Raw genomic sequence first — 19,783 nt, 5'->3', positions numbered from 1 at the left:
ATCACAGAGCTAGAGAGTGATAAATGGATTTATAGCCTGCACTTCTTCTATACCAAACACACTCACAACAGCTGTTCTGAACATGGTTAAATATGTTTACCAGTTAAATGCATTATTCTAAAGGCTCTTTATAAAAAGGGAGCTCTGAAATATTCTTAATAGAGGTGAATAGAGATTGGGTGTTTTTTAGTCGTTTTTGATCTTTTCCCTTGGTCTTCTCATTAGCAGTCTGCCCAGGCTGTTGTGTATTTTAACTAAATAATAATAATACACAAATATTTGTACACTGCATATTAAATATTATTAACTTTTTTATTATCATTATTATTGAATCCAGCTGCAATTCTAAAAGCTGACCACGGGATGGCGCCAAATGCGTGTCAAAGGTATAAAACCGTTTCAAACTTGTCTACAACTCTATCTGTTGCTGCAGTTTGTGTTTGGAGAGTCCTCTAGTCCTTCATCAGTGTACACAGGACAGCACCCAAATTATACCTGCTCTGTGGGGGTGCTGGCCATAGAAGAACAAGTTGAACGTGGCTGACCGGCGGACTACAGTCCGTAATTAAAGGACTACTTCAGATGTGTTTAACCTGTATATCTATCAATATGTCTATCTGCGTATCTGAATGTTTACTAATAGGATACCCTATCCATAAGACCGTCTATTTATAAATATATATTCATGCACGAATATCAATCTACTCTCAATATGTGCATCTTCTCTCTATCTATGTATGTATGCCTATTTAAATCTGTATTTCATATTGTAGATTTATTCATTCCCTGTTGCAGTTCTCCCTCAGTGGTGAAATGGTTTGATCCACTGTCACGAGAATCCCTACTGTATTTATTTCCCACCCGTTTCCATAGAAAACCGCAGCTCCTGCGCGGTGATTGGCTCATGTATTCACCTTGACCAATCCTGACGCAGAAGAGGCGGGGCTTTTCGGAAAACGGGTGTGAAATGTAATAGACTTCCTTGTTTGTGTGAGACAGTTCGGCTGAGTAAGGTCTGGTCGCGGCGATGGTCGGAGCGGCTCTCTGTGTCTTTCTGTGCGCCTTCTGCCTCGGGGCGGCGCAGTATGTCCCCCCGGTGAGTCTGGACGTGCTTTTGCTGGGGCTCTTACTCTTAGACTGATTGTGTGTGGGGGGAATCCAGTGATGCGTAGGTAAGGACTGAGATATTTAAAGGGCAAGTGTCTTAACACCCCTGTAACAGGTAAGTCACAAAGCGGTTATAACAGGTTATGGCGTGTAGAAACCAGGTATAACATCGTTTCTCTAAAGCTAAACTCAGACTTTATGTTAATTAATCACACTGGCTTTTGATTTCAAGCTATTTTGGAGCATTTCCATTGGTCAGTTATTCAAAAGTGACCACAGCTGAGGTCAGTCATTGTATGGTGTTTCTGTAAAGGACTGTAACTGAGCACTGTGTAACACTGACTCTTTCTTAATTTGCCCCAGTACACCGAGGACTGTCGGACAGGCATGTATCCACCCAGTGGACCAACGTATGTATTTCTTATTGATTGATTTATTGATTTATCATCACAAAATAGTTATATTACTGCTGCATATTGTGCTAAAAGTTTAAGCATTGAACAACTACACTTCGTAGTCCACACATGGCTCTACATACTTTGTTAGACCCTGTTCTCCAATGGTCAGAACCCTGACGGAGCAAGTATGATTTGGGGAATGGATCATTACTGTTGCTGCAGTGACACTGACATAGTGGTGTTGTGTTAGAGTGTTTCACGCTGGTACGAGTGGATCAGACACAGTAGTGCTGCTGGAGTTTTTGAACACCGTGTCCACTAACTGTCCACTCTGTAAGACATGCCTACCTTGTTGGTGTAAAGTTAGGGTTTGTATTGGTCATCCTCTTGTCCTTAATCAGGGGATAGAAGGCAGCACCCTGCTCTGTGGGGTTCCTGACCATAGAAGAACAGGGTGAAAGGGGGCTAACAAAATATGCTGAACAACAGACAGACTACAGTCTGTAATTGTAGTCCTCTCCTGAAGTTCCTCTGTGGTCAGTCGGCTGACTGTGACTCAGCTTCTGTCACATGTGATGACAATAAAACTGTTGTTTTCCTGCAGGTTTAAAGGTGCGATCCCCTGGTACACTGTAAACCTGGACCTGCACCCGAGCGAGAGATGGAGGGATATAATGACGAGCAAAAAGAATGAAGTGAGTTGGTCCTGGATCACTGTACGCATTTGAGAGAAAAGATTCAACTGGGGGTGAACAGGTTCAGTTAAACTGCAGTGAGCTTTGGTTGTTTGCTTGGGTGCTTTAGAGCAGCTGCACATGAGACTATTCCCACCATGCCCAATGTCAAGCATAGACTAGAATAGTATTATAGCAGTATTATAATAGTAGCTTTGAGATGGATTTGACTAGTGTAACTGAAACTCCAACATCTATACCTGATCCCAATGGCTGTGTACCATCAAATCCTGAAAGAAATCTGAACCTTTCCAGAGTCCTTAAGCTTGTCTTCTCTTTCCTGCATAGCTGCTGAGCATGATCCAGGCCATCAAGGACCTCGCAGATGCCTTTGTTCCCAGCGGGCGCCTTGTCGATTTTGTGGACAGGGATCTGGTTAGTGAAAGAAATACATTCTGTATTTCCAATTCTGTGCACATTTGCTGTGTCCGAAACAGTGCCATATTCATTATTTAGTGCACTACCATTCTGTAGTAGTGTTTGAAACATCAAACAACCCACAATCCACTGCATAGTTTCGTGAAAACAACATGGGGTCATGACTGAAATCATTCACTACCCTCCTGAATTCAATTCACTATAATAGTGCACTATATAGTGAGCACTGTGGGGAGTAGTGAATAGGGAGCCATTTTGGAAACAGGATGATTTTGGAAGCCAGTATAAAATGGTGGAACCACAAAACAGGGTACTACTGTATATAATGAATAGGGAACAGTTTCAGACTCAGCACTAGTCTTGGAAGCATTCAAGGCTCGAAAAACAAACTACAAATACACTACAACTAAACTACAAATACACATAGGACTCTGCTTTATTAGCTTTGTAGTTAATATGAATTAAATTATATATAGCGACGATACAAGTAGCTTTTAACCTGGATTAAGTGTAGGTGACAGCATTAGTAGCATCCATCTTCAGGCCTGAGATTTGTCTGGACATCTGCATTGCCTGTTTAACCATGTATTGTGGTTAGGAGGGAGTTTTGTACCTCTCTATGTCATAACTCATTTTGTACTAATTGTGTGTTTATCCCCAGCCCCTGATGGTTGATACGCTCCCTTATCCTTTCAATGAGGAAATGAAGGGAATCGCCACAGCATCTGGGGTTCCTTTAGGTAGGAGCTTAAACTTCATATAGTCATTAATAAACTTAATATTTAAAGAAACACTATGTGGTAGTTTACCTTTAAATTACAGCTTCAAAATCATTTTGATGCTCCATTGAGCTGTAATAGGGAAAGTAGAGTCTCTGTCATTGCTACTCCGTGCTCAGCACTACAGAAACTGTACTTTAAGTGGAGTGTAAGAAACCCTTACACACTTAGAAACTACCTTCCCTCTTGATTTCAAGACAGTGCTGTAAAAGTTAATTGAATTCTACCACTGAAGGGGAGCTTAAGAGCAAAAAAAGAGAAATGAAACCTTACCTTATTGCTTTGATAAATTAAGGCCTGTTTTTTCTTCTCCACCTGAATAGGGGAGGTCGTGCTTTTCAACATTTTCTATGAGATTTTCACAGTGTGCACATCCCTTATCGCAGAAGACCCTAATGGTGAGTGAACGTTCAGATAAATACACCACATTTCATAAAAGGGGAGGACTCCTAACACTGTGAGATGTAAGACCTGGCAACCTGATGCCATCAATGGGAATGTAAGTGTGAATGAAGGTGGTTGGGTTTTTAAATTAAATTTCTAATATATTGGCTTTCTGTTGCAGGTAATCTGATCCACGCCAGGAACATGGACTTTGGTCTTTTCCTGGGGTAATTTTGAGTTTTGTCCACTGTCTGACTGAACCACATTGTGTCCTATAATCAGATTAACAGTTTACTAAACACATCAGCTCCTTTTTGTCAATGCACCAGTGTTGTGTCTGTGGTCAGCATTGTTTTCTAAACCAAGTTTTACTGTGTCTTTTTTCTACTTTCCGCGTTATAACTTTACCCTTTCTGTGTTTGGACGTAGCTGGGATCTGAAGAACCGGTCATGGGTCATCACAGAGAAATTGAAGCCTCTCTTGGTCAATGTGGACTTTACACGCAACAACCGCACCGTCTTCCAGTCCACCAACTTCGCCGGATATGTGGGCATGCTGACTGGCATCAGGCCTGTACGTTTATAGTAAAATGAAACTTTTCCACTGCATGGTTCCTACTCAACTCGACTCTAATTATCTTTTCTGCTTTTTCATTTTTATTAGGTAAATTTGGTCCTGGTCTCTGGAACTGAGTTCTTTTTAGTCCCTGCTCTCTCTTGGTTCCAAGCGAGCTGAGTAGTGACTAAGCCATGACATGTAACCCTTGCAGAGTGCTGATTGTTTGGAGAGAGTTGTCACTCTACTCCACGTAGTGCAGATGGCCAGCACAAACTTGCCATCTGTAAAATTTCCAGCTTCAGCAGAGATTACGTTGGTTTTAATCTGACTCTCAACAGCAGCTCGTGAAATTATAGCATAGCCTTTTGAAGAGGTTGAAAATGGATTTGTGTTCAGTCCCAAGCAACAACATGCGAATACATGATGAGTTAACAATTCCTAATGTTACCACTGCCGTTGTTGTGGTTCCCAAAACCCACTGTTCCCGTCAGAAATGGTATTTTGAGACAACACGGATGCTTTTCAGTGGAGAGATTTGGCAGTGGAAGACGAACCAGGCAACAATCAAAGAGTAGAGTCGAGTAAAATCAGTACCGAGTAAAATGCAGTGGAAATGTGTCCCCCCTGTAAAATGCTAAAAATCTCAAGCGTTCTTAAGAATGAACTTCCAAGAAATTGATTACAATAATTTAACTGTAGGTAACAAAGACCATTACCTGTCCCAGCAGCTTCCACCATGCTCCATGGTTAAGGACAGATACGGACAGTGTGGCTATGGACAGATATAAAGAGAAAAGCTTTTACAATAAAGACCATTTTCTTCATTGTCACAAGAAAATACCAGATATATTTTACATAATTGTGGCCTCTTAAAATTATTTCTTTTGGAAGACCTCACAGAGAGTTTAGAAAAGTTTTGCTTGTGACTTTCACTTCTGCATTTGCTTTATAAAAGAGGAATCTAACCCAGAGATCTCCTGTTCTGTAATCATAGCATGTCGCCATAAGATTGTTACAAACTTGAAACTTGACCTCTCTCTCTCTCTCTCTCTCTCTCTCTCTCTGTAAAGCATGCATTTACTCTAACCATGAATGAGCGATTCAGTCTGGATGGAGGTTACATTGGTGAGTGCACACTTCCTTACTCTTTCACACTCTTTTCTCACTCTGTTAAAACAAACATATGTCCACAGTTGATCTTTTACAGCTGAAGGCAAATGTGTTCAAACTATGGAAGTTCACCCAATGGTGGCGCTATAGGGAGTGTCACTGCAGCACAGGTCCAGCTCCTCGGGGTCCTGGGTTTACTCCTCATGAGTGTGACTAAATGTGTCAGTGACTGGGTGAGTGAGTAGGCTCCAGATCCACCTCAACCCTTAAGCTGGTGAAGCACTTACAGAGAGTGAATGAACGAATGAATACATAGTTTTTGTGTGACAGCAGTGATAAGTATCGTTATGTGCAAATGTTTGGACACTCCAGTTCAAATGATCTCTGTAAAAACAGTTCTGCACATGTTAATGCCTCGTTACTTTCATAATCGGCAAAACGTTGCCTGATGTAGTGTTGATTTTATAATGAGTCTTGAATTTATTATTATGGATATCAGACTGCGTGATGTGTGGAAGAGGTGGAGCTATTTTTATTCTTATATAAAGAATAAGAGTAAACTAAATAAAAGAACAGTTTAATGTCAGCGATTAGTTATAAGAGGTTTTTAATTCCTCTGTGCTGTGTGTAAACGGACTTTCCAGTTTGTTACAGTGAAACCATCTTCCAAACAATCTAAACTTGTTACAGAGACTACAACTAGTTAAAGCCCAGAGCTCCAGCACTGAGGGATAGTTTCAGCTGCTGGATCTGGGGAAAAGCACAAACCGGTCAGACAAAAGAGTCTGGAAAAGAAACTGACTTGATGAACACTCAGTTTTGAGTTAAGGTCTCTACAGGACACAGACACTCAACACTCCACACACACAGTGACCCAAGGTGGGGATTGAACCCTGGAGCTGTGTGACAAAGACACTCCCTGCAGCGCCATCATGTGGCCCACGTTATGGGACTCATTTTAATGTTTAATATACTGAGAGTTACTATTTGACTTGTCTTGTGCAGGTATTCTGGAGTGGATTTTGGGGAAGAGAGATGGTATGTGGATGAGCTTCCTCACTCGCTCTGTCCTGGAGAATGCCACCAGGTGAACATGAAGAGAATTACCCTCAGCTTACCATGCAGCACAGGTGTAGGGTTAACTCACTCAAGGAAGACCTGCTCCATGTGTAGTTATAGAGAAGAAGCTGCTGGACGGTGATGATTATGGATGTGATAGAGATGATGGTGATGAAGACCGGCTCTTTGTGTGTGTGTGTGTGTGTGTGTAGTTATACAGAAGCCCAGAAGCTCCTGTCAGACACTAAGCTGTTAGCTCCTGCATATTTCATCCTTGGAGGAAACAAAACCGGAGAAGGATGCATCATCACCAGATCCAGAACACACAGTATCAAGCCTTTAGAGTGAGTACGCACACACACACACACACACACACACACACACACACACACACACACTGAGAATAAGGCTTTTAAAGTGAGTGGACATGCACACACATCATCAGGTCTTTACAAGGCGCACACATAGAGCATCAGGCCTTTACAGTGAGTATACACACACAAACACACACGCAGTGTCAGGCCTTTACAGTGAATATATAAACACACACAGTATCAGGCCTTTACAGTGAGTACACTCACACTCACACACACACACACACACACACAGTGTCAGGCCTTTAGAGTGACTATAGATGTTTTGTTATAGGACTACTGTAGGACATCTGGTTCTCACAAATATATAAAAATATGCACATGCATATACACACAGTATCTGGTCTTTAGTGTGACTACATATAAACACACACACGTCATCAGGCCTTTAGAGTGAGTACAAACACACACACACACACATACATAAACACACACACACACAGCTTTGGGCCTTTATAGTGAGTATACACACACACACACACACACACACACAAACACAGAACCCCAGGCCTTTAGAGTGAGTATAGATGTTTTGTTATACATAAGGATTACTGTAGAACATGTGGTCTTCACAAATATATAAAAATATGCACATGCATACACACACAGAGAGAATCAGGTCTTTAGTGTGAGTATATAAACACATGGAGGTCTGTATCTAAAGTCGTGTGTGTTTGCAGGCTGGACCTAAAGCAGGGCCGCTGGTACGTTTTGGAGACAAACTACGATCACTGGAAGGAGCCTCTGTTCCTGGACGACCGTAGAACTCCTGCTATGAAGTGTATGAACCAGATCACACAGTCTGTGAGTTTTTCTAATCTCTCTTCCTCCACAACTCTGTGACTGTCCTTTACAGTGTCAGAGCTGAGACAGGGGCCTTTAAACACACTAATGTCACTTTTCCAATGCATGGGTCCCGCTTTAATTGACTTGACTCTACATGGCTCGGCATGCTTAAAGCTTGCTGCTTTCCTCTGGCAGAGCTCCCCCACGAATTTGACCCGGCATACGTTGCAAAGCCTTGTCTCTAACAAGAATTGCTGGCTTTTCAAAAACCACAAAACAGCACTTTTTTTTTTGGAAAAGTTAGGCTGTTTACTCAACAACTCACGTGTTGTTTTTGTTTTTTGGACCTAACACGGCTCCACGCTCAGTTCTCATAGAAATTTTTGCTGGCCACTAACCAAAGGAGCATATAAACTTCTTCAAAACACCTTGAGGTAAAGTTACGTGCTGCCATGGTGAGTCTGATAAAATAAATGTGAAAGCTGCTGTAATTTAAGAGATGTTACAAGCAGCGAGTTTGTGCTGGATTTGAATGGGCTATGCATTTCGTATTGATTGACATGGCTCTGGCCAGTCAGCTCTCTGCAGGGTTAACACTACACTATTTATTACCTACTCCACACAATTGGAACCCGGAGTAAGCTGGGACTGAAAACCTACCCAGTTCCAGGTACCAGGTACCAGATTTGGCCAGTGGAAAAGCAAACGAGCAGTGCTGAGTCAAGTAGAGTTGTGTAGGTTTTATGCAGTGGAAAAGTGCCACCAATTCTGCATCATACCAGCACTTTGCTGTATACAGTAAAAAAAGTGTACAAAGCAACAGATGGACTACAGTCAGTAATTGTAGAATTACAAAGTGCTCCTGTGTGGTCAGAGGAGCTGAGAGAATGGACAGTGGAGAAATAAGTAGTTGGGTTTTAATGTTTTGGCTGATCTGTGTGTGCAGAGATGCAGATTTTGCAAGTTTTCCCACCTACAAAGAATGGAGAGCAATCTGCAATTTTCTACCCTAGGTACACTTCAGGTAACTGTGAGAGACAGAATTGAAAAATAAATCCAGAAAATCATACTGTATGATTTTTAAACAATTAATTTGCATTTTAATGCATGAAATACATATTTGATCACCTTCTAACCAGCAAAAATTCTGGCTCTAACAGACCTGTTAGGTGTTTTTTTTAAAACCTATCCATTCTTTGTAGGTGGGAAAATCAGCAGTCTAACAAACACTTATTTTCCCACCTGTATATGCATGTTGCAGTGTGTGGTATGAACTGTAAAGCCTCCCTTGCTCCTAACCTCAGTCCTGTGGACTCTACGATCTGCAAATATTTGCTTTTCTCTTATACGCCGTCTAATCAGATAATTATACAGGTCCATTATGAAGTGGGTCAGAGGTCAGAACAGAACAAACACAGTGACCACAAAAGCCAGGGAGGACCGGATACCAAATGAGAGCCACAGTCTGTCCTCTCACTTCCAAGAACAATGGGCCCAATCCCATTTCAAATTTTCTCCCCTTATTTTTGAGTGTTCTCTCATCCCTTGGAGCTGAGTTACAGGGTGTAGTGTTAAAAATACATACTTCCCTTGAACATACCGATACATCATCAGAACACAAATTTTAAAAAGCAGCACTTCATTCCCAGGTGACTAGCAGTGCTCTGTAGCAGCTCTGCCAGTCTGCAGAGATATCAGAGCTAGACATTAGTTAATCTTCAGAAGAGTTCCACGATCATATATTATAACCCTCTTCTCACACTTCTGTGGCATGAAGCTGAATTCAGATTCTTGTTCTGCAGATTTTTGTTTGAAACTTCCAATTCCCCCTTAAATGTTTGGTTGCTAACTACCGAAACTTCAGCTACTTCTAGTGATGTTTTCTGGTAAAGTAAAGGGCTAATAATGAAATTACATTAGACGAAGATAAAATACTAGTGAACATCATTTTTATTGGAGAAAATACTGACATTTGTGGGTTTCATTCCAAGGGGAAACAGAGGGGTAGTTGTAGGGGTGAGTGAAATTGGATTCAACCTAAGTGTCTGCCAGAGTATGTGCACATAACATGCACTAGGGGGCAGTGTCACCATGCACAATGTAAGCTTCTGAGCAAGGAGTATGTGAGATGTAATAACAATAGTATGGGTTTCTCTTTTAGAACATCTCCCTCAAGACAGTATACGATGTTCTCTCCACCAAACCCGTCCTGAACAAAGTAAGTGTAACTATTTCTGATTGTTTAAAGAAAGGTGATTCTCAGGGAAGGTGCTCATTTTCTTTTATGTCATTCTTTTCCTCTTCCTATCCGTAGTTGACCACATACACTACGCTGATGGAGGTGTCCAAGGGGAAGCTGGAGTCCTTCATTCGCGACTGTCCAAACCCCTGTATGCCCTGGTAACTGGACACTGGATACCATCTTAATATATCAACTCATCTAAGATCATCTGCAGAGACTTCGTAACTCAGCAGTCATTATATAACGACTGAGCAAGCATTCATTTCAAACACAGTCACTGTCCACAGACAGGAATGGAAAAAGAAGAAAAATAATAATAGTAGACAACTGTTTCATGAAGCACGTTGTTCAAACAATTCTGCAAACAGCTACCAAGGGATATAACTAATTAAAACACTCAGGCCCTCATTCAACAAAGCTGTGTACTGTCAGATCTGATTGTAAAATGACCACTCACAGATTTCCCAACCATTCACATTTATCTTCACCTTTTGTTCAGTTTGACAGTGTGAACAATGATTGATTTGCAGTAAATGGTCAAAACTAACAACATCAATAACAGCCATAACAACAATAATAATAAGAAGACAATAGCACTGACACTGATGATCTGTGCACATGGCTCTCCAGTCCAAAGTGGGTGGAGGTATTTTTCCATGTGAACTGATATAAACACACACTGCACCTCCTTCATGTTCAGTTTAAAGACATATTACACTTTGCTTTTATATGACTGACTCTGCCCCAACAACACAGTGGGTGTGGCAACAGCCTCTAATCCACTGCAGTAACACACTGTTTATAGCTGTTATTTAACACATTCTTCTATGGTTTGCAACCAATCAACATGCTCTGATTATTTTTTATACTCAGCGTCATTCTAACACTATAGTTTGGACAGTAAGTGCGCGACAGTACTCAGCACACACTGCTCCATGTAAAGCTCAGCCTATGAGCGCAACCAGTGGAATCTGACTCACTGAATCATCTGCAGAAATTAAGTTGTGCTTTATGTAAATAAAATGTTAATTAGGCACTGATGGACAGAGTATCACACTGAAGCTGATTCATTTTAACTTGTTTCCATGCTGTACAGAATGTTTAGGAATCAATAAATGAAGAGTTTGTAGATCATTTGGCCCTGTCAGAATCTACACTTGTATTTATACAACTTTGTTGAATGAGGGCCTTACTGTATGATTCGAAGCACTGAACACCTCCCCCTTTAGGAGCAGTTACTAAACGCGAGTGAATGAGTTATACAAGCCAGTTTCATGAGAGGTATCATGTCAAAAAAGACATATCGCAGCCAACAGATATTGAGAAGAAATTCACTTAGGAGGAAAAAAAACAGAAATGAATTTATAAACTGGAAAATAAATTGAACAGAGTAATATAAGTCTTAGTATACTTTGTTTAAATAAATGCAACATTTATTATAAATGAAATATAATATTTAAGTTTTACCAGTTGTGAAGTTACTAATATTAAGTTTTGATCTGTGGTGAAGATGACACATTTCTCTGTATACTTAATGTATACTTGAAAACAATGTGGGGAAATAAAAATTTTACTTTATAAAGTCTTTTTTTTTATATAACAGTTTAAAACATGTTTTGAATGTACCGCAACCCTGAAATTGATTAGCGGAAAAGATGATGATGATGATGATGTTCGGAATGTGCACTGAATATATGGAAATATCTGTTTAATTCTGTGTTAAAAGCATTTGTGTGTTTGTTTGTGTGTGTGTGTGTTTGGCGACTTTGGTTAATAAAACTTTAAATCATAAAATAAACATTAATCTTTTTTTTTCATTACATTCTGAGGGAAGGTAGCAAACTAATGTGCAACTACGACCCCTTGTGGACAAAAAAAACTGCTAATATATAAATTAAGTATATAACTCCTTTCAGCACTGATCATACACCATGCTTTAATACTACTACTACTCACTCTGGAAAGCCCACAGCCTCTTAGACACTGCAGAGACACACAGGAGAAGAGCCTTAAGAGAGACAACAGAGGCAGCCTCAGTAGCCACAAGATGGCAGGCTGAATGGGCACAGGATTCTGGTCAGCCCTGGTCTTTGCCACAGCTCCAGAGTCCAGGGTTTGGTTTCTTCATGTCTGCATCCAGGGATTCCAGGTGGGGTCTGAACCCAGTGTAACCCTGATCAGGATGAAGCAGTTACAAAAGAAAGAATACATTTATCACTGAATATTGTAAGTATCTTGCAGTTAACCAATATGATCCGATCAGCAACCAAATGCTCTATAAAACTTTGGGCCTGTCCATGAGTACCCAACACAAATGCCTCACTAGCTCTTCACAGAGGTCTTATGACACCTCCCCTCATGAGTGTTTCACTGAAATAAGCACACGGCATCTCTGGAAGGGTCAAGAGTGAAGTCTGCCGTGCCAGACTCACCCACTTTCAAGCTCACTTTTCAGTCCTCTACCATACTCTTAACTGTAAATCCACAAAGGCCTCCAAGGTGACTCAGGTTGTACCTAGCCCCACTGGCACTGTTAATGCATGTTCATGGTAAACCACCAGCAAGCACAATAACATATATGTAGTGGTATACCTCAGCCATTTCACATTTACAGTGTATTTTCCCATTATTTCTGTGCTTTCCTTATCCATAACCACTGAGTAGTCCTTTCAGCTAATTCTGACAGCTCCATCATAGCTGCCATTAGTTTCAATCCCTTAATGTAGAACTGCATAAGCAGGGATGTGGCAGACATGGCTACAAATCCCCTAACACTTATTATCACCGGTCTTATATGCACCGGCCACCCACGTTCCCTCACCTCCACCAAGTCTGCATAATTCAGCTTCCTCAACTACATCATCAAATGGAATTTTTAACTCTATAAAATAAATGATGTGTTTACTTTACAGCACTATGCCTGGCCTCAGTATATACACTGTCATTCCTTACCTACATCCACCAGCAAGTTCTAATCTCATGCGCCACAGATATTGATAGCCTTCACTTGCTCTCCTTTTTGTTCCACCTCTTGTACAAATCTAACCTCTTTACTATTACCCCCACTCGGCAATGCATTAACTTCTAGGCATATGATGTTGAATAAAATAATACTCTAAGCACTTGGATGTGTCTCCATATATACCAACTCTGTGACAAGCTAACCTTACATGCTGATAGAATATGCTTCAAAGTGCCAATCCCTCCCTTCAACAGTTAGGTTCAAGTGGGAACAAGAGCTTAGGTTTGAGATTGCTGAAGATTTCTGGAGCTAAGTATTAAAAAATATACATTCTTCATCTTCTTGTTCTTGATAGAATTTAATTCAGTTCAGACTTGTTCATGGGACTGGCAAAGATTTACCCAGAGGTAAATCCTTAATGCCTTCGCTATAGTAAAGCGAAGTAAAGTACTCTACTATATGTTTCGGACCTGATCTAAGTTTTTACCTCTTTAAATAAAGTCTTTGATAGAGATGTCAACACCTGCCCATTGTTTGTAGTGCAGTTGTCCATTTTAAGTGAGTAAAAGCAGAATAGTAAAAGGTCTTATTTTCGCCTTTAAACTGTTACAGGTTTTTTATTGTTGTATGCATATGATTTTTTTTATTATTATTCAGTATTATTGTTATGCTTATTATTATTATTAATATTGATGTACTATTTTACTTAATTGTTTACATATACATTTACAGGTTGAAGGCCAAGAGTGTTGGGTGGGCTGAAGAGGAGGGTAGGGGTGCCTGGCAAAAGTGGGAAAGGGAATGTATGCTATTGTAATATTGAAAATGTTCAATAAAAAAGCATTACAAATTGAGTGCCAATCCCTATACAAACTAGTGACTTCAAACTTCCAGACTTACTAGGTTTAACCTTCAGCTTGGCACAGCTAAGGTTATCATTTGACTTCTCCAGCACCCATTGGGTGCATGGCAAAGTAATTGTCAGTGTCTCTGTATGCCCTAATTGGAGGTAGCCTTGAACCATTATGCAACCTCTATCTGCCTTTGACCTACACTGCTCTAATTGCAAATATCTCCATTCCCATCCTAAATGTTAAAACCATTTTCGCCACCACAGCCAAATTCTCCTGTACTAACACAGAACTGAAAGTCAAAACAAGCTTTAAGCAGCTTAGCTAGGATGACCAGATCTGAGATGATGAAAAAGAGGATACGTCTTGGTAGTTATGAGCTCTCGCCTCTTGCTGCCGTTTTATGCTTAGCTGAACCTGTGTGCATTTTAGGTCCTTTACACATTTATTTGCTACACAAAACATGGGAATTTCTTTTTTAATTAATCCGAGAACTTTTACATTTACATTTCGGCATAGCTGCTCGAGATGAGGATAGGTACATGAGCTTTGCCTGACGTAAACAAGGACTACTGACGTGAAGACTAACCAGTTAAATGTTTACAGAGAAGGTTATCGACCAACAACGGTAGATCTACAGTCAACTGTCCAATCAGAAGATTTTAGGCTACTTCACCACGCCCCCTTCTCACTCAAGCGAACCAAACAGAGTAGGGGAGGGCGGGACTAGTTTGTGAATGAAATGCTTCTCAAAATCCCGGACGTTTGTGAAATTCCGCCCGGACATTTTTTTAAGTCTAAAAAAGAGGACATGTCCGTGTAAAAGAGGATGTCTGGTCAACCTAGCTTAGCAATCCTACCTGGCAAAATGAAGAAATCAAATGCTTTCCATATAATGTTATGCAGCACTGGGCCAAATGCGTGTTGAGGTCCACTGTTGCTGTAATAACAGCAGTTTGAAAAGAAAATGCACAGCTTCTCCTATCTCAGAGGAAGCGTGTTCCATATGATTTGAGCAGATGTAGCTAATGTGTGGCATTTATGAATCATATTTAGTTCATGTTACTTTGATATTCATTTAAATTATTTTATTATTACTGTTACCACATATACTAGAATGTGATGTTTTGGAGCAGCTGCAAATGGGCTTAAGATCACCATGTTCAATGCCAAGCATTGACTAAATTAATACAAGTACATTTTTGTTAAACAAGAGTTTTGTTTTGAGACTGCATTTTCCTTTGTGGACAATAAAGATTATTTCTACAGCTTCATGATCTGATCGTTGTGTTTTCCTATTTTCGGTGTTGTGTGAAATGACTGTTCAGTGTTGTTTTTTTTTTTTTTCATTTTGATTGACTTGAGGCCTGATTTGACAATATTGTTTGGTTTTGTTTGTGTGAATTGGGTTTTGTGTTTACAGTTTGGAGAAATGGATGCATGGTTTCAGGAAACGTGTCTTGGCAATTGAGACAATCTTTCCTGTCCTAATGTAATGCTGTTGTCCTGTTTTGTAATTGATCACACAGCCTTTAGGCCATGATTATCAAGTCACTTCAGTCTAAGATCATCATCGATCAAACCTAGAATTATACAGGATGAGTCAAAAGTTGCAGGACACTCTTTTATTTCAGAAACACAAGGGAAAATTGCATATCTGTATACACCAGCAAGTAAAGGGTAAGAGGGCCTATATTTTAGGTTATATCCGGAACATCTTGAAAGCTGCCATTTTGGATCAAGGGCAATTTTTTCCAATGGAAAATGGTCATGTAGCATATCAAAGAAAACCAGAATTGTCTCAGAAATCAGACTTGCAAAATCTCTTGTGGTTCGTAAGTTATCATCCCAAAATTGTCAAAACTTTTGTTCTTTGTTACAGACTCGTTACAGACTTGACCAGACGCTAACTGCTCTGTGCTACCTTACAATGCTACAAAAAAGTGTTCCCATCCATTCTGACTGAAGATGGCCCTGAACATTTATGAACCTGTAATGAGCAGCAAATGCTTTGAACTTTCTGGGTTGATAACTTTTGAGCAACAAGAGATATTGTAAATCGGACAGAAGCATTCAGTTCCTGATACAATAGGCCCTCTCACCTATTGCTTGCTAGGGTATGTACAGTTAGGTCCGTAAATATTTTCAACAATAATATTTACAACAAATTTTGAACAATACAATTGTAATACAAAAAATACAAAAAATTGTACAACAGTTGAAGTTCAGACTTTCAGCTTTAATTCAGTGGGTTTTGCATGATTGCATAAAACTGTGATGGACAAAAGGATTATTAAACACAATCCCTTCTTTTCAGGGGCTCAAAAGTAATTGGACATTAAATAATTGTAAATAAAATGTTAATTTCTAATACTTGGTTGTAAACTCTTTGTTGGCAGTGGTAGTCTTGAACTCATGGACATCACCAGATGGTGAGTTTCCTTCTTTTTAATGCTCTGTCAGGCCTTTACTGCAGCTGTTTTCAGATGCTGTGAGTTTGTGGTCCTTTTTGTCTGAAATTTAGTCTTTAACAAGTGAAATGCGTGCTCAGTTGGGTTGAGATCAGGTGACTGACTTGGACATGCAAGAATATTCCACTTTTTTGCTTTAATTAACTCCTGGGTTGCTTTGGCTGAATGTTTTGGGTCATTGTCCATCTGTATTATGAAACTCCGACCAATCAGTTTGGCAGCATTTGGCTGGATGTGAGCACACAGTATTCTGAATACCTCAGAATTCATCTGGCTGTTTCTGTCCTGTGTCGCATCATCAATAAACACTAATGATCCAGTGCCACTGGCAGCCATGCATGCCCAAGCCATCACACTGCCTCCGCTGTGTTTTACCGATGATATGGTATGCTTTGGATCATGAGCTGTACCACACCTTCACCATACATTTTTCTTTGCATCATTCTGGTAGAGGTTGATCATCTGTCCAAAGAAAGTTCTTCCAGAACTGTGCTGGCTTTTTTAGATGTTTTTTAGCAAAGTCCAATCTAGCCTTTTTATACTTGATGCTTATGGGCGGCTTGCACTGAGCAGTGAACCCTCTGTATTTACTTTCATACAGTCTTCTCTTTATGGTCGATTTGGATATGATGCAATCATCCACCACTGTTGTGTTCCATGGGTGTCCAGGTCTTTTTGCATTGATGAATTCACCAGTGCTTTTTTTTCCAAATTGTACCAAACTGTAAGTTTTGCCACTCCTAATATTGTAGCAATTTCTTTGATGTTTTTTTCTTTATTTGCAGCTTAAGGAAGGCTTGTTTCACCTGCATGGAGAGCTCCTTTGACCTCATGTTAACTTAATTAAGCATGTTAGCTTAATTGAGACTGACATAATGAAGGAATTGCCCACACCTGCCCATGAAATAGCCTTTTAGTCAATTGTCCAATTACATTCAGTCCCTTTAAAAACAGGGTGGCACATGTTAAGGGGCTGAAGCTCTTAAACCTTTCATTCAATTTTAATCTGGATACCCTCAAATGAAAGCTGAAAGTCTGGACTTCATGTCCATAACCATTATATAACAATAACTTTAACATGTTTCAGTAAACTGGTAAAAATGTCCAAATATATATGGACCCAACTGTAAATGTGTCATTTAACCTTTAGTTTCTAAAACAAAAGGGTATCCTGTGACCTTTGACTCCTAGAGAATCATGCAGGACTCCGCTCCGAAGCCACTGTCTGTTCTCACCACTGCCTAGGGTGACCACCTGTCCTGATTTATGTTGTACTGTTGTACTGTACAGCAATTTTACCCTTTGTCACTGTCAACAATCTCAAACTTGAGAGCACGCTGTTCGGTCAGGCAAGGCAGCAATGGCCAGTGTGGTCATGGAAAATAGAAGATGCGGTTTCAGTAGCGAATGGACGGCAACATACTCTTGGTTAAGATCAGTGGATGGCAAAGCAGAGAGCTTTTTGCCCTTTATGTAAAAGCTGTTTTCTGTTGGGGCGGCACGGTGACGCAGCAGGTAGTGTCGCAGTCACACAGCTCCAGGGGCCTGGAGGTTGTGGGTTCGATTCCCGCTCCAGGTGACTGTCTGTGAGGAGTTGGTGTGTTCTCCCCGTGTCCGCGTGGGTTTCCTCCGGGTGCTCCGGTTTCCTCCCACAGTACAAAAACACACGTTGGTAGTGGATTGGCGACTCAAAAGTGTCCGTAGGTGTGAATGTGTGTGTGTCTGTGTTGCCCTGTGAAGGACTGGCGCTCCCTCCAGGGTGTATTCCCGCCTTGCGCCCGATGATTCCAGGTAGGCTCTGGACCCACCGCGACCCTGAATTGGATAAGCGGTTACAGATAATGAATGAATGAATGAATGAATGAATGTTTTCTGTTGGGCATGGTGCAGAATGTGTGAAGTGACATGGTGCATGTGAGTCTCACAGGAAAAGAGCACAAGAAGAAACATGCTGTTACGTCTCAGTCTAGGAGATGATTATTGGTTAATGAAAATCCCCCCAAAAAAGTAGAGAGATAAAAAAAGAAACTCACACAGTTAAGAATAAATGAGAAAATGTGTATTTACAAAGAAAATATGGATATTAGACAAAACCAAACAATCAAACCATATAACAACAACAAACAAAACTTAAGGCCATATCTCCAGGGGTAAGCCACGGCCAAAATAACAAACATAACCCAACACTGACTCCAACCCCAACACTAACTTTGCTATTCAAACAAATAAATGACATTGAATATCTGACTCCCTAGCTATCCAGGAACCAGGAGAAAACAGGCAAACTCAAAATGCACTTACCCCCTTCCAGCACAGGTGATCAAGAAAAGTAATAAACAGAGCACAACTAACAAACACAAGGACTAAGGTATAGAAACACACAGTCTCCAGATCTACAAGGTTCTCACACAGAGACAGAATAAAAACACCCAGCTTCACCACATGGCAAAAGAGGGCATTACCATCTTCAGCTTCCTGCTTCTTTTTAGCCAGACACAGGAAACACCTTCTCAGCACCCAGCAATACTGGAGATCTCCACCTAAAGACAGGGAGGGAGAGCAAGAACAAGAAAAAAAAAAAAAGAAAAACACAGACATACAAAACCCATAACACATGCAAACGGATGCAATCGTTTTTCATTAACGCAAATGACCCCCAGATTGAAGTGATGAGCATCATGCAGAAAAACATTCATAACTCTCTACCATCTGCAATAACAAATAAGCCTCAGCCAGTTTTCCAGACTCTGAGATAGCAAAGAAAATGTTGACTAATTTGATAGCCCCAATAACGAAAGATGTTGCAAAATTAGTGTTTTGTCTTGTATAGGCCTATGAATAACACTATAGCAACTTTGGGCTATCTTTTGGGTCAGGTAGTGTCTTAATCTTTTGGTCGGTGGGGTTGAAAGGCAAGAATAAATGTTTCTTGGTAAATGTCACACCTTGCTCACTGGTGAGGGTAGTGTGTCCCAACAATGTTATGGGTTAAGAAAATAAATAACTATAAATTAATTAAATGATGGCAAACCACAATAGCACCTTCAGTGCAAGGGTGCTTTATTTAATGAAATATAAAAAGTAAAAAAAAAAACTAGTTACAAATTACATACAGGAGATAAAAGGGATCAATCTTTTCCCTTCCAATATAAAGATAATTTCTCGGCACAACTATTCAGCCAACTCTCCAACCTTCTCTGTTTTTGTAAAACAGGTGTGATTCACCTGTGTGACAGGTGTTTGCCCAGGTGATTTGCCCAGTGTGCATAGTAGGACAATTAACTTTAGAATTTTGAATAACAGTGTGTTCCTTGTGAAAACAAGAGATTTTCTTCATGAAAATTATTCCAAATGCAGAAAATTGTGTGTAGTGTTATGAAAAATGTGTGTTTTATAACTGCAATTTAAGTGTAAAGTTGTAGTTCAGGGGTTTGGTGCATGAGTTACATGTCGTCATTATTGTGTCACAAGTACTAGTATTTGTGTGTAAACAAATGGGAAAAACTGTCACTTGCTATTTGTCCCACATTTTGTCTGTCTGGAGGTGCCACTCTACTGCTGCCATGTGGCAGGAGGTACAGAAGCATGT

The 19,783-nt window shown here is 40.3% G+C and overlaps 1 protein-coding gene across 1 annotated transcript; it reads left to right on the top strand.

Annotated features, from left to right (window-relative positions):
• The first annotated feature begins 972 nt into the window (after positions 1-972).
• On the top strand, positions 973-11,670 carry asah1b (N-acylsphingosine amidohydrolase (acid ceramidase) 1b). The gene is made up of 14 exons (XM_066659009.1): positions 973-1,096; positions 1,471-1,517; positions 2,110-2,200; positions 2,528-2,614; positions 3,279-3,357; positions 3,720-3,794; positions 3,962-4,007; positions 4,210-4,354; positions 5,410-5,464; positions 6,455-6,536; positions 6,721-6,852; positions 7,563-7,686; positions 9,830-9,886; positions 9,983-11,670. The coding sequence occupies exons 1-14, from the start codon at positions 1,028-1,030 to the stop codon at positions 10,070-10,072; spliced, it is 1,179 nt and encodes a 392-aa protein (XP_066515106.1). The 5' UTR covers positions 973-1,027; the 3' UTR covers positions 10,073-11,670.
• The last annotated feature ends 8,113 nt before the right edge of the window (positions 11,671-19,783 follow it).

The sequence above is a fragment of the Hoplias malabaricus genome, chromosome 2 (genome assembly GCF_029633855.1).
Source record: "Hoplias malabaricus isolate fHopMal1 chromosome 2, fHopMal1.hap1, whole genome shotgun sequence".
Taxonomy (NCBI): domain Eukaryota; kingdom Metazoa; phylum Chordata; class Actinopteri; order Characiformes; family Erythrinidae; genus Hoplias; species Hoplias malabaricus.
The sequence above is the reverse complement of the archived record's forward strand: the minus strand, read 5'-3'. Positions and strand labels throughout refer to the sequence as shown.